The sequence below is a fragment of the Micropterus dolomieu genome, linkage group LG03 (assembly GCF_021292245.1).
Source record: "Micropterus dolomieu isolate WLL.071019.BEF.003 ecotype Adirondacks linkage group LG03, ASM2129224v1, whole genome shotgun sequence".
Taxonomy (NCBI): domain Eukaryota; kingdom Metazoa; phylum Chordata; class Actinopteri; order Centrarchiformes; family Centrarchidae; genus Micropterus; species Micropterus dolomieu.
Genome location: NC_060152.1, coordinates 23,598,886 through 23,614,841, shown reverse-complemented (window position 1 = coordinate 23,614,841; position 15,956 = coordinate 23,598,886). Strand labels below are relative to the sequence as shown.

At 40.1% G+C, this 15,956-nt stretch overlaps 1 protein-coding gene across 1 annotated transcript in view; it reads left to right on the top strand.

Moving 5' to 3' along the window:
- The window catches only part of LOC123968115 (RNA-binding motif, single-stranded-interacting protein 3-like), a 139,339-nt gene that overhangs the window by 71,434 nt on the left and 51,949 nt on the right, over positions 1-15,956 (top strand). Inside the window, exon 4 of the mRNA XM_046044624.1 lies at positions 2,102-2,193. Within this exon, the coding sequence (XP_045900580.1) occupies positions 2,102-2,193 (92 nt within the window). The remainder of the gene's footprint in view (positions 1-2,101; positions 2,194-15,956) is intronic.

Below are 15,956 nucleotides of genomic sequence, written 5' to 3'. Positions count from 1 at the left end.
AATGCAGCAGTATTTCCCAACAGCAGTATACACTTGTGAACAGACTTTGATGTGTAAAATTGGTGGACTTCCCCTTTAAAGCACCAGCTTTTTCAGTACAGTCACTCGACTTCAGCAACCATGTCCACTGCTGGTACTACTGCCATCAGACAAAATACTAATAATTTGGACTTTGGTGATTGAATTATCCATTGTGAACTGGGTTTTGGGTTTTATTTCAGTCTATGGTTAAACAAACACCCATTAGTTAAAAGTGTGAGATGTGGAACTTTTCAAAAATTCTGTTATAAAATGAAAGCATCTTGCCAGGCTACTGATGAATACTGTATGTTTGTGCATTCTCAATTAGTTCAGCTGTTTTGGTGTCCCTAATTAGATAAATATAGATAAAAAACCTGAGTGCTTGTGAATGTGGTGTGCATGTTGGCATATATTTATGAATCTGTTTACTCTGCATCCTGTATATTTGTATCTATGCTTTTCTGGATGTGTGTTTGTCACAGTTGTTAATGTCTGCATAGTCTATGTGTACATACTACAGTAAGAACTTGCATGTGTATTTGTGTTATCCTATTTTGGCTAAATTATGGGTTTCTCATTAGCAACAGTGTAAATATTTGTGTGTGCAGTACATATCTTGCTGTGAAAGCAGCTTGCTGCCTTTGAACAATAAAAAAATCATCTGCTTATCAGCAAAACAGAACGCGGCTCCAAGTCCTGGAAAAGACAGACAGAACAGATGTTCAGAATGATGTGTGTGTGAGAGAAAGAGAGAGAGAGAGGGATGGTTTATTCCCTCATTCTTAACATGTTTACATTTAGGATTGTAATGAGTGAGGCTTTTGAAATGTGGATCATTTAATTGTGTTAACATGCAGCCCACTCAAAACTGCAGCTGGAATTTCAAAGCTTCTGTGCTTTCTGAACATTTTTCTCATTGGCTTAATGCATGTGTGTCAGTGTCTCTTTTTTTATTGTTCTTTCATATACACAGACACAGTCAAAATCAGTCTCTCACTTTTGTTCACATACAACACTCATTTGCACGCAAACTCTCATGTACTGCAGAATCAAAATCAAAAGTAGGTTTACACATACAAGGAAATTGCTTTGGTGACTTGGTGCTTAACAATAAAGCTTTTACTTCTTTCTGTCTATTTGATGTCTTTTCCAGCCCCATCCATGTTATCCAATAAAACAGGGTGTATTTTTGAAAGTAGCGGATGCTATGTGTGTGTTCAGATCTTTTGTCCTTCAGAGTTTCCTGAAGGGCCCATCCTAGACATCAGCAACTTACAGATACACTACACACACACACAAAAGTACACGAGGTACACAAAATGACGCAGACTACATCGTAATAAAATCGACTGATGCTCATTCTCTTTGTGTCTTTATTTGTTTAAACAAGACTCTGAATCACTTTAATTGCTACATTAAATGTAGAGGATGTCGCTGGTGCAGAGGCATACAGCACTGACCACTACAGACAGACAGAGTTTGTGTTTCACAGGGAGGATATGAGCTTGCATGCACTTCAGTTGGATATAGAATCTAAGACCATAGGAAGCCAGTGGATTTTACATGCAAAAGTAAAGAATCTTTTCAGCATTGAGTCACTACACACTGTATAGAATATGTATACATCTACAGAAAATGAATGGTGGGCAGCCATTAGTACACTGAAAGACATTAGAGACATTACAAAACATAGACATGAATTCATTAAAAAGAGCCGTAGTACACAAAAACTTGTGTAGCCATTAGAGGATCTGTTGGATCATAAACAAGATGGCAAGAGTTACTGTTATGACACCAATCCCGTTGATGTTCTCTGCTAAAATGCATTTAAATGGGTGAACTAGCAGCTTTCTTTAATACATGACCTGACTTGATTTTGACACATTTCTGGGATTTATTCAGTGTTGAAAACGAAACATGGGCTTGGATTTTCACTGGTTTTGCTCAGTAATATTCAGAATAACATTGACTGATATTTCCTTTTTCTTTGTCTTTTTTTAATCCCTTTCTCCTCACCCTGACTCCTCCATCTCCTTATCTTCTTCTTCTGTGTTGTCTGTGTGTGTACGTGGATGTACAGGCTATGGCTTTGTGGACTTTGACAGCCCTGCAGCAGCCCAGAAGGCTGTGGCCTCGCTCAAAGCCAGCGGAGTCCAGGCACAGATGGCGAAGGTAAGCTTCAACCCGCCCTTCACTCTCTGGTCTGCTTTACTTGTTGTTGTTTGGCTTTCTTGTGGTTATGTACTCCAGGTAGACTCAGTCACTGTCTGTAAACCCTGAAGACACCGGGTGGTGTTGGTGGTCATCATAATGACAGTGATGATGGTTGATGTTATTTGTGGTCACAGTAATAATAATGACTACAGTAGTTCAATGTTGATAATTACAATAACCATCACGGAATTTGCTGTATGTCTGTTATACTGTTACATTGATCCATGTGAGACTGATAGGTGCAGCTTTGATTAAGTCAATAATGAGATTATTGATTGAGTCCATATAGAGTTAATGATTAACGACCATGGTCATGATGAGATTATTGATCACATTCCCGAGAAAACGGGATAAAGGGTGGAGCCGATAATTTAGATGGCTGAGCTAGTTTCCTTTAACCCTGTATCCTTTCTTTCCTTTCTTTCACCATTTTCTTATGTGTTCCTCATGCATCGGTTCTATATTCTTCTCAAATGCTAGTAATCATCCAATGGTTGTGTTTGTAGTTTAGTGTGTGTGTGTGTGTTTGTCTGTGTGTGTGTATGTGTGTAGCTGGCAGTGGTATGCCACAATGTCGTGCCAAAACATGTGGGCCTTACCAGCACAATCACATTATCCTTCAATGCGTGCGAAAGAAAGACACTGAATAGCCTGCCGTGCTTTCAGATTCATTAAAGCTGTATCACTGCATACTTCCTTTTATAAATGAGAGAAGAGTGCAATTAAAATGGGCCAGTCTTCAGGCACCAGGAGCATCCCATTGAATTAAACAGCAGCAAGCCTCTGAGCCACCTTTGCCTTGCTCTTCTATTAAACCTCTTTTCATTAGACTTCCATCTCTTATTTTGTTCCTAACTGCTTGGGGGGCATGTGGAAGAGCAGTGTTGATGTGTTTAGCTGTTATTAAAGAGAGAAGAACCCTCGACTCCTTGGAGATTGAGTTTTCCGGAGGGATTGAAAGGAGGGCAAGGAGTCAATTCCAAATGAAATTACACAGACTTCTTACTGTTTCATGAACTAATTATGCACAGAGCTGCTGATGTCCCAGCTAACTTTCCTGGATCAGAGTGCAATGAGAAAGTCAGTCTCAAAAACACTGATGTTGGATTTCTAACTCGAGCCCCTAACATTTTGTAAGTTGAGCAGCTTAATTGGGGTTTGACAAAATCTTGGTTTTAACGCTCTCAGTACCAATTAGACCGAGACAAATTTGTCACAGAGAAAACTCATGCCATTTCCCACATCCTTCTCAGAGTACACTGAGGTTTTATAAGTTAGCTGGGAAGAAACTTTTATTCTTAGTTCTAATCTGCAAGATAGGCCAAAGACAGCAGTGGTGGCAGTAGGAAGACAAAAAAGAGATGATTAGCTTTCTTGAAAGAGAGATGAGACATCTATGACAGGCACATTTTTCATATTTTCGGGGAGGTGAGGTTTGGAGAAATGTTTAGAGATAGAGCTGTGATGCTCATACTACCGAGCCTGTGTTGGACTGAAATGCTGGGTCAAACATAGCGTATATGTTAATGTCCTCTCGAGATCTAATCTATAAAGATAAATTCAGCCAAGCATGTCATGAGCTTTACTTTTCACATATCCCAAAACATGGAACCTAAACTTGGGAAGTATTAGTAAGTTAAATAATCCAGACTTGATAGAAATGTAATAATAATACCCTGCTCAAAAAATGAAGAGAACACTTAATCATCACAGTATAACATCATGTTAATTAAACTTCAGGGAATGGAAGCATAACAATAGGTGCACTGAAGAGGCAACAGCAAGCACCCAAAAAAGAAATGTTTTTGCAGGTGGTGGCCACAGATAATTGCTCACTCCTTATCCTTCCTGACTTAGTTTTGTTTAGTTCTTGTCACTGCAGCCCATTGAGGTTGCATAGGTGGTCCAGCTCCTCCAGGATGGCCCATAGGTTTTCTGTGTCTCCCAGCACAGTCTGAAGAACATGAGGGAGATTCCAGGAGAAGGGCCGTTACATTAGGAGAGCTGGACAGGGCTGTAGAAGGGCATCAACTCAATAGCAAGACCTGCATCTGCTCCTTTGTGCGAGGAGGAACAGGAAGTGCATTGCCAGAGGCCTCCAAAATGACTTTCAACAGGCTACAGAAACAGACTCCATGAGCGTGGCATGACGGGCCAACAACCTCAAGTGTGATCTGTGCTCACAGCCCAGCACTGTGCAGCTTGATGGCAGGTTCACATTGAGCACCTTTGACAGACTTGAAAGAGTCTGGAGACGCCGCTGTGAATTCTATCAAAATGATCCGGATTTGGAAATCCCATGTTATGCTATCCAGGATCACGTAATCCATTTTACTTTTGTGCCAGTTTTTCAAAACAACGTTGGATTGGATCACCCTGATCCAAATACAAACTTTTCAGGATGACCAAATCCAGATTTCCAGTGCTCTAAATGGGACTTCATGTCACAACCTAGGCTGTTAATAATATAAAAACCAACAGGTAGAACAGCCAGCGTCGAGTGACTTTAATTTGAAGAGACAGAAAATGCACAATAAAACAACACAGACATTTCTTTCCATTTTCAATTTCTTTAAACAGTCAGACCATCTGACGCACAACAAATCCAAGAAAAACAATCATAACCTTTATTCACAGATACACTGTGGATATTTTGAGCATGTGAGCATGTGAACAAATGAGTTCCTCCAAGTGTCATCCTCAAAGGTCAAAAGCCATATGGAAGAGATGGGTTTTAAGACAAGTTTTAAAATCAGACAGTGAGGAAGCCTGTCTAATGGTAAAAGGAAGGGCATTCCACAATTTCGGAGCTGCCACTGCAAAAGCACGGCCCCCTTTAAGTTTGCGACGGGTTTTAGGCATTCTCAGGAGAAGTTTGTCAACTGACCTGAGCAAACGGGTGGGTGTATAAGGATGAAGCAGCTCAGATAAATAAGGGGGGGCAAGGCCATTCAAGGATTTAAAAGTCAGTAAAAGAAATTTAAAATTGATCCTAAATTGAATGGGTAGCCAATGGAGTGAGTGTAGAACTGGGGAGATGTGTTCCTATTTATGTGTTCCCGTTAGAAGACAAGCTGCAGCATTTTGCACCATCTGGAGACGGACAAGAGATCATCCATTCATCCCACCGAAAAGTGCATTGCAGTAATCTAGTCTAGTAGTCACAAAGGCGTGTATAACGGTCTCAAAATTATGCTTAGAAAGAATCGGTTTCAGCTTAGCCAGCTGTCTTAATTGAAAGAAACTAGATTTAACCATTAACCCAACGTGTTTATCCAGTTTCATATCGGCATCGATTTTGACTCGTAGGTCTGTGACGGTTGGCGTGACATACTAAGCTAGGGGGCCTAGATCGAGGTGAGGAGGGGAGTGAGTCCCAGGGGTGCTGTTAAAAACCATCACCTCCGTTTTGTTTTCATTAAAACTTAAGAAGTTGAGAGCCATCTTATGCCACCTTATGTCCTCTAGACATGCAAACAATGGTCTGAGAGTGTCATCCTTACTCAAAGGGACAGAGATCTGGCTGTCATCTGCATAACAATGGAAAGAGATGCCATGTTTCCTAAGTATTGAGCCAAGTGGGAGGAGATAAAGGGAAAAGAGAAGAGGGCCTAGAATTGAGCCTTGCGGGATGCCACAGGAGAGGTGCGCCGTTGTAGTCACCACAGTTGACACTGAATGTCCTACCTTTCAAGGAGGATTAAAACCATTTTAGGGCTATGCCTGTAATTCCCACCCATCGCTCTAAACGAGAGACCAGAATTTCATGGTCCACAGTGTCAAAGGCAGATGTCAAATCCAGAAGCACAAGGGCCACACAGTCACTAGCATCTGTTGCTAAAAATATATCGTTAAAAACTTTTACGAGAGCAGTAGGGAGGAGTTATATTTTGCGTGGTGTGTTACAACAAAATGTTCTAAATAAATAGCTTCCTTATTAAGTTTATACAGTTAGGCGAACCCAGGACACTGTTAAAATACCATTACACTGTTCTATGCATCTTAAAGAAAACTGAGACTATACTATACAAAACACTTTATTAAAAACTTTGCATACTTCTTAATAAGAAAACTTAAGACTTTCATATACAAGAAACATTCTTCCCTTCATTCCACTTCTCTCATGCATACACGCTGGACACACAACCTGCCCTGCATTCCCTGTTCGTACCTTCATGCACTCTTCTAGTTCTGCATGTTTATTAAAGACAAAGTCAAGGCTTTTGGGAAAATTAACATACAACCTTTTTTATTGCCTTACCATTACTGAAATATATGTAATCCGGCACCATGTATTACCTCTAAAGTACATCTGACCTATTTGACTGTGCTAGTATATCTGAATTCTTATAAATCCATTTGTGGCTATCCTGTACAGTTGTGTGGTGATTCAATGACTCAGTATGCAACGGACTACCTCTGCATGGCCGCTGCCCACATCAGATAAAACACTTAAACAATTACTGTCTTATCTGCTGTGGTGGGAGAAGAGCTTGTGGCCTCATTATGACCAGATTAGAGAAAGGAACAGAGCCCAGTCCCACTCATTCTTCACTCCTGATCGTCAGTCCACCGGGCCTTCAGGTGACACTAACCACATTACAGTCTTCACACAGACGGACAGAATGATAGTCGAACATAACCGTCTGAGACTCACCAGACTTTTCTTCCTTTATAGCTCTCACTTTTTTCACGTGTAATTTCATCTTCAGGATTTGCGGTGCAAGACCACCACAGCAATGACCACTTAATAATAATAATATACGGTATCAAGGAAAAATAATTATTGTTCATTGTTAATGATGGTAGTAAGTGTTGTAGTGTTATTACATTTATGGGTGTAGCACTTTTCAAAATCAAATCGCTTAACATCGAGGTTAGCAAAAGTAAAGCACATTGAACTCATAATAGAGCCTGAGCCAAACAGGATTTTTGAGGCAGATACTAACGTCTATATTTAAGAGTTCTGATAACAATATATCAGCCAATACGTTGTTTCTGTTAAAGAATCGTTATCAACATATACTGTATAAACTGGCATGTCTTTAAAATAACTAAATTCACAAAAGAATTAGTTGTTTTTTGGGTTTTTTTACATGTTTTAAAACATTTCTGCAGGGGATCTTTAACTATGACAAACACTAAAATTAAATAGTCTAAAATAATAATAGGTGTGAGCAAAACTTTATTATGAGCATTAAATTAGTTTAAAAATTACCTTAAACTTATCTTTGGAATTTCTGTTCTGCAATTGCTTATTATTTATTGGCTGACATATAAGCTGTCCGATGTTGCTGCTGCTGGAAATAAAAAATATGTAGAATAGAATTGTACCCAGGAAAGACCACCCCACACTAAATGCGTACATCAACAATTTCTGCAAATGTGAAAGCTTTCATAAACTGGGCTAGAGCTGAATCAGTAACAGTAATCAGCTGTATAAAATACTGTATTAAAAAGTCAGATTTTGAACATCGAAACAATGAATGCAATGGCATGTAATGGCACAATAAAGAGAAAAAGTGAAAATAGAAGCTGTTTTAGGAGATGGCACTGATTTTTACCAGCCTGCTCTCAAATCTCCTTGTGCTTTTCTTTCTGTCTCCGTCGCTCTCTTTCATGTGCAGACAATGTAAAAAAAGACACTCCGAAATTCAACAATAGCGTTTGAAAGAATGATGAAATCTTAATGCTGTCTTTGTACTGTCACGCACACTATCTCTCTCTCTATTTCTCACTTTGTCATGTTTTATTTTTCTGTCCTGTTCATTCACTCGCTGCCTGCATCCCTCCCTTTCTTCCTCTGCAGGGCAGTGAAGGCCAGCTGTTTGTGTTGCAGGCATCTAGTGGTCTCCATTCTAGCATGCCCTTGCATTTCTTCCGGTGTTTTTCTCCCACTCAGTACCGGAGTTACATTAGAGTTGTTTTTGGCTGTCTGAATGTGCTCTGACAGCTTTTGACAGGTCTGATGGCATTATTATTTATCTAATCAACACCCAGTACGCTTTAGCATTTTGCATTACTGTTAATTGATGGTCCCTCATGTAAATCTATCACAGGGTATTTTGATGTTATACCAAAGGCCTGATGCTGTTATGATGGGCATCACTGGGAGGAAATGAAATATGGATAGTTAACTTCTAAAAGTGGCCAGCTGACTAAAAACTAGACGTGACTTTTACTAATTGGCGGATGACATAAAATTTGCATATTGTAGGCTTTTTAGCCATGCTAGCAGCAATGTTGGCATTCAGTCGGAAATATCTCAACAACTATTGAATGGATTGCCATGAAATTTGGTGTATTAGGATTAGTTATTAGGACAAATCCAGTGTGTATTGGGACAAATGTTAGTACAGATGTTTATGTCCCCTTCAGGATGAATTGTAATCACTTTGGGGATCCTTTTAGGAATCTTTTACCCTAGCTCCATACAGCTCCACACATACATACTTTGATTTTTGACCAAATGTAAAACTAAAGACATTCCCATCAGCCCCAGCTGCACTTTGTCTTTTGTGCTAATTGTCAGGTGTTAGCATGTGAACAAGCTAAAATAAGACGGTACAGAGCCAGACTAGATGTTTACAGTCTTCGTGCTGCCTTGGTAAACATTATACCTGCTAGCATGTTAGCATTGTCATTGTGAGCATGGTAGCTTGTTAGGTCAGTTGTTGACATTAGCATTTAGCTCAAAGCACCACTATGCCAAAGTACAGCCTAACAGAGCTGCTCTACGAATCCATGGCTTTTTGAATCAGTATTTTTCTTTTATTAGTTAGATGATATTCAATCATTATAAATCAGCTGTTTACTTTACATGCTGTACATTGGGGTTTAATTGATAGTTTATTAAAGAAAACAATACATTACACGGTGTAAAGGATGAAAACTATCAATATCAATCAAGTGTTCATATCCACATTACATGAAAAAGTTGGAAAATATGATAAAATTTTCATTTTTCTGCTCCTCTGTCATTCTCCCCCCCCCTTGTGTAGACCATGCTGACTGCCATCTCGATGAGTGCCATCGCTACAAATGGAGTAGTGCCAGGTGGGTGAGCAGACGCTGGCACCACACAGTCATCACTGTTTGAGTCTGTCCGCTTCTAAATTTCTCTTTTCACTGATTGCTTTTGGCACATAACACCCAGCGCAGCTTGATATCCTCAGAAACATGTAAAGCTTTAGTCTGGGATTTTGTGCACTTTAACTTGTCGTCACTCAATGTTATTTAAACAAAACAAAACATCAGCCAAATGCATGAAATGTATGTCTGTATCGCTATACTGCATACAGATATAGAGTTTACATAGTAATGATGGCCTGTATCTTACCAGTTGGAATGTGTACAGCAGGGGTCAGAGCAAATTACAGGCTTGTGGAGAAGTGTGGAAGTGTACGCCAATTATAACTGTCTCTGTTATAACTGGTTTCAGCCATTGTGCTGCTGCAAAGTGCTGATTAAGGTCTATTTATTTATGTTAAGTTAATTTATTTGCATGCTGTTTGGAAATACAAGCAATGTGGTAAAACACAATCATGAAAACAAAATTGGTCACAAAAACAGCGTAACCAAAACTGCAAAGCAAATTCACTAACAAAGACCACGCCAGCATGATATGGATGTAGGATATTTTATTGTATGATACGGATGGAGTAGAGCTGAGATTATATGCCAGAATGCGTTAGGGATCTGGATGGAGGGATGAAGGGATGAGGAAGAAGAGTGAGGGGTTGAGGGAAGTGGCGATGAAGAGATAAGAGTGACGGATGAGGGAATGGAAAGGTGAGGTATAGAGGGTTGAGGGGAGGGATGGATGGATGGATGGATGAGAAAGAGGGATCGGAGTCAGCCGGTGGCAGGTAAGCAGGAGACGCAGGTGAGCCGTCTCTTCATGTGTTCTGGAACGTCGTCGACCGGCGGCAGTAAGACGTGGAAGGGAACCAGGGGAGTTGAGACTCTGTGTGGGGGAACCGTCTCTTCGTGTGCTCTACTGCGGATAGAGCCCCCAGTGGTTCAAACAAAAAGAGACAAAGTGAGAGAAGAGAAAAAAGAAAAGGGGTTTGTGTGGGAGGGATGTGAAAAACGAGTCAGAGGGGAAGAGAACGGATGAGGTGTGCTTAAATACTTTGAGCGGAAATGGGATGTGTTCTAGGCGTGGTCTTCATTCCCCAATCTAGTTTATAAAACTTCATGTTGGAAAAGTAGGCGAATAAACATGTAATCAATTATTGGTGTCACAATCAATTAATAACTTAATTTTCAAGTTAAAATTGAAAATTGAATTTTTGGGGGTTCTGGTAACATGATGAGCATTTGTCATAATTAGTTTTTTTACACAAGTTAAATATGAAACCAAAATAGATTAATTGGCATTACTGATGATTTTTTTGTAGCAAAAAGTGGTGGCACTCAAATGTCAAACTTAAATCCAACTCACTTAATAAAAATAGTGAAAAGCACATTGAGTGATTCATACAGTTGCACATTAAAAGAGTATGTCCATTGTGTTTAAATCACATCAGTACCTAAATACAAACACCACGCACATATTTCTGAGTGTTTCTGTTAATGTTGTTGTGTTTATGTGTAGCTGGAGGCTCCTATTACATGATATCCCGTTCGCTGGGCCCTGAGTTTGGCGGAGCAGTGGGGATCTGTTTCTATCTGGGAACCACCTTCGCTGGAGCCATGTACATCCTGGGGGCCATTGAACTCCTCCTGGTGAGAAACATCCTCTGTACTGTACTCCCCTCTCATTATTTAACTGTCATCATCAGGGTGTCTGCTTTATATTTTTATATATGAGCATCTTTGATCAAGGATTAGTCCAGTCCAAACAGGATTCAGCCCAGTATGTCGGACCAGTCCAACCAACTTTAAAATTAGGCATTGTAGATATAGAAATGTGCCTTTCTCTGCAGGTGCATGGCCTATTTCTCACCACAGATTTATTCTGAAACTGACACTACTTAATAATTGGTGAAAAATGGACAACATTTCCAGAACAGCTGCAATTTCTTCTCAGACTGGAAATTAGATGCAAATACCCAACGACAGCCCAGTGAGTGGGTTCATGATGATGTTAGTAAAGGAAAGAACCAACAACTGTCTCCTTTGTAAAGCCTACTTGAAATTACATCCATTTCAAGCTTATTCACCCATGGCGTTGCCAGACCACAATGTGCGAAAGGGAAAATGATGGGATAGCTTTGCCAGGTTAGTGGAGGATGACCCCTTTTCCTTCCCTGCAGTAAACTCTGCACATCATACTTGGACAATTGTGTCATCGTGATAACACTATCATAAAGCTACTCTCAAAAGGAAGGCAATGTCATTGTGCAGCAAGTGCAGAATTGCCATGATTTGATATGACTTCTTTATTAAATTATCTTGGTAACACATAAAAGATTGATATGGTCCAAGGTCCAAAACTGGTGCCAATATTGGAAATGCTTCAATGATATGAGGCAGGGAGCCAAACAAAACCAGCAGCACAGAGGTGTTCAAAAACCAATCACTGATGTCTACTGAGAATATAGGACCATCATATCATTGAATTCCAAGGGAGTCTTGGCCTTTTCTGCCACTTTATTATTCAATATGAGATTGTGTTCATGTTAGACATTTTCTTTTTGAGAATGGGGATATTTTGCTCAAACCACTACTGATTGACATCAGTCACATTGATGTTATTTTAAGTAGTCAGGGAAGTCTCTTGGAGCAGTTAACTTAAACAAATAGTTAAAAAATTTTGGAAAGACACTTTCTTGACAAGTCAGATGCGAAGATTGATACCACTCTGATGTCTGTATGTTCAATATGAACATGCCGCCAGCAGCAGACCTTAAACAGGGGGAAACAGCTAGCCTAGAAAGATATTACATGGTAGTGAGCTTAGGTGTTGGTAGGTGGATTTTGTTACCTTTGGACAGAGCTAAGTTAGCTATTTTCGCCCTAATTCCAGTCTGTATACTAAGCTAAACAGCATAATATCTTCTTAAATGTGACGTGTTTCCACGTGTGGCCCCCATCCACACCTTACCTGACCAACACTGTTAGGTCAGGAGGAGAATGGGGGAGAAATTAATACATTAGACCTCAAACAATAGGATTTTGGAAATGTAATCAACGTTTTTACCAACAGATGTTGAAACACACACCTCGGACCAATAATATTATGGCTCAGCTAGCTACTACGAGGCATGTGCTAGTGGTCAAGTGTAGTTTACATGATGGGCGTGGGTTAGCTAGAAGAGAAGAGGGGAATTCAAATATTACTTTAACTGTGTCTTTAATAGTTTTTTTTTTTTATCAGAATCCAATTGGGCAGAATATAATCCAAGAAGAGTGTTTGTTGTCACTGTAATCCCTGAAAGCAAAATACAGCTTAACTGCTGCAGACTTTGACACTTCAGTTCAGAATGAATCAGTACCTCAATGAATGGGGAATTGGCAAACGTGAGAACAAATCCTGTGGCCCCCCCAACAAAAATGAAATGGTACCGCTATGTGCCACACGCCTTTGTGAAAATATAGTTCTTCTGCTTGAGTTTATTTTCCTCCTCACTGTGCTTTGAAGCTATTTTTTCTCAAACCGTGTGTTCTTCAGCGTGAATTCTGATCAGTTGATGAAATGCAGGGATCTATCATCTCGATCTTCACTCCTCTCCTCTTCTTCCTCCTCCTCCTCCTCTGCCTTTTATTTTACACTTCTTCCACTGCAGTGCCCCATGCTGCATGGACTATTGGGTAATTATGCAAATACTGCATTAGCGGGCGATCAAGACACTGGCGGAGAAACAAGACCATTCCTTGAAACAGTCATCACTTTGGTCCACTGTTATCAATATACCAGTGGGTTTTTCTTCTGTTATTCTCCTTCTGGATGCTTCTAATGGATACGTAGAGTGTGATCATGCCTGGAGGTTAATTTTGTCTTCTGGGTCAAAGCTGGCTTAGTTTCCATTGTAAAATAACAATCCCTGCAGAATTGTAAGGAGCGGATCTGAAGAAGGCTGATTTGAATATGTTTCATCCTTCCACCCAAGCCAAGAACACAAACTGATGCTGCTATTTTGGGATGCATGAACACAGTGAAGCAGGAGATTTGTTTGCCTAGTGATATGCTGTTCTTAGCATCAGATCAGTTTCTCCAGCCAAATGACCGGAATGAGCCATGAGCCTGCTTGTTCTTCTCAATTTCATTTCCTCAACTGTTTTAAGTGTAAACCAAATGATTATTTTGAAAAAAAAGAAGAAATTCCCATGCTTATGTAACAGCTTCACCATGAATGATCAAAAGCTGATGACAGATACTGACAGGCTAATTAGAGGTTTACCGTTTTATATATGATGGGACTATTCTTAGATTGACCCGTAGTAAAAGTGTAATAATGGCAGTTAATTTCGAATAGTAATACCAAGCTTGAGTTTTTTAATTAAGTTGAAATAAAATAGCTCACGAGAATTATGTATGCTGCTTCAAGCTCCAGTAGAGGACTGTTAATGTGAGCATCACATGTTTTCACACTTCACAGAGTTGTCCTCCTCACTCACCTCATACCTTTCTCACCTCTTCTTTATTATATTTCAGCTTTTGTTTTTTACCCAGGGTGAAATTTATTAAATTCAGCAGTAAACAGTGAGCTAGAGGAGCAGGCTTGTGACCTGAAATCTGCCAGTTTGATTCCCCAGACAGGCTGGGGAAAAGTGAAGAGGGAAAGTGGACGAGTAACACTTGCACTCCCTAAACAACTAGCAGCAAGATGCCCTTGAGCTACAATAAGATTGTATGCAACTTTTATGTGAAAAATGCAGGTGTACTTTCCCTGGATATATTGTATGCAGGGGTGGTGATGGTGCAGTGGATAAGATAAATGCCTTTGGTGTGAGAGACCCGGGTTCAAATCCACTGTGAGACACCAATGTATGTCAGAGGTCGCAGGCCTAAAGCAGGAATAAAAGCGTCAGCTAAAATGAATAAATGTAAAAACACATAATAATATAATAATATCTCTGCTTCAGATCTACATAGCTCCCAAAGCGGCCATCTTTCCCCTGGAGGGCCTGGAGGGTGCCGAGGCAGAGGCCGCCCTGCTGAACAACATGCGCGTGTACGGCACCATCCTGTTGACCTCCATGGCCACGGTGGTTTTTGTAGGTGTGAAGTACGTCAACAAGCTGGCCCTGGTGTTTCTGGCCTGCGTCATTCTCTCCATCCTGGCTGTCTACGCCGGGGTCATCAAGACCGGCATCGATCCTCCCATATTCCCGTAAGCAGTGATAACAGACAGACTGTCAGTCATGACAGTCTAACAAAAAATATGCTTAGCCACAAAACATAACCCTGACAGCCAGGAACACACTTTGGCACGTACAGTAAACACCTGATGTTGGAACACAAGCACACAACACATGCTGAATTTGTAAAAAGTCACTACATTGATGCTGGAATGCCATATGTATTGATTTTGAAAGCTTGGAAATGCATAAAATTGTGAACTATTTGTTTTGATTTAATTGAAATACTCCACACACACACACACCCCATGTGCCAATAATACTACAGTATGTATTGACAGGTGAAGGTCCAAATACTTCTAGGCTTGTAGGTTAAACTTGCAGTCAGTCATTAACATGCTGATGAATCAACAGCTATATGGAACCTAGATGTCTATTTTTCAACCCACTTTAGCACTCTTTTAACATCAGATTTCTATGCTTCTAGACATGGTTTGACCTGCATGAATGATTCCTGTGGATATAATGTTGTTTGAGGCTGAAGTGCTTTAGTTTATTTAGTAGTTTTTTTGCTTACTAAATAGTCATTTGTAACCAAATTAACATAAGTAACCAAATTAATCACATTGAATTGAATCAAATCAAAATCAGCCACTAAAACAATGCTCCAACGGATGTGCTGTGCTTTTCTTCTCTCCAGTGTGTGCCTACTGGGCAACCGCACTTTGGTGTGGAAGGGCTTTGATGTGTGTGCCAAGACCGTGGAGTCAGCTAACGGGACAGTCACCACCCAGCTGTGGCGCATCTTCTGTGATTCACCTTTCCTCAACGCTACCTGCGACAAGTACTTCACAGCCAACAATGTGTCTCAGATTCAGGGCATCCCAGGGGTCACCAGTGGAATCCTGGCAGGTTGGTTCATCTGGTCTGAATCTTCCATGTATTGTATACAAACATATATCTATGCATACTGTGAGTACACAAACAAGCACATCCATGTACAGTACACACATGTCTATGTCTTTCTGTCTCTTGCCTTTTTATGTTGCTGAGTCACTGATTTACTGGTGGTGTTGGCATTCTCTCTTCAAAGGAAGAATACTTTGTTAAATTGTGTTGTTGTACAAAGGTGGTCTTAAATCAGGGTTTGGCTATGTTTACATTTACATTAACTCATTTGGCACAGGGCTTTTGTCCAAAGCGACTATGTGCTTTGCATTTCTAAGCATGTGTGCAACTTTTGCAAAAGCGATTTTTTTGTTGTACAAATAGGGAAACATAACCATTTCTCCAGTATGAGCGGGTGCAGGGGAAAGGTACAGGAGGCATTAAGAGTAAATAAGGAATAATGAAATTATTAAAGAAGGCTGTCACTGATATATTTTGTTCAGACCATACATTAGAGTAATGGATACACTGAATTTGCTACATGGAATTAGAATTTTTCTCTCTCTCTCTCTCTCTCTCTCTCT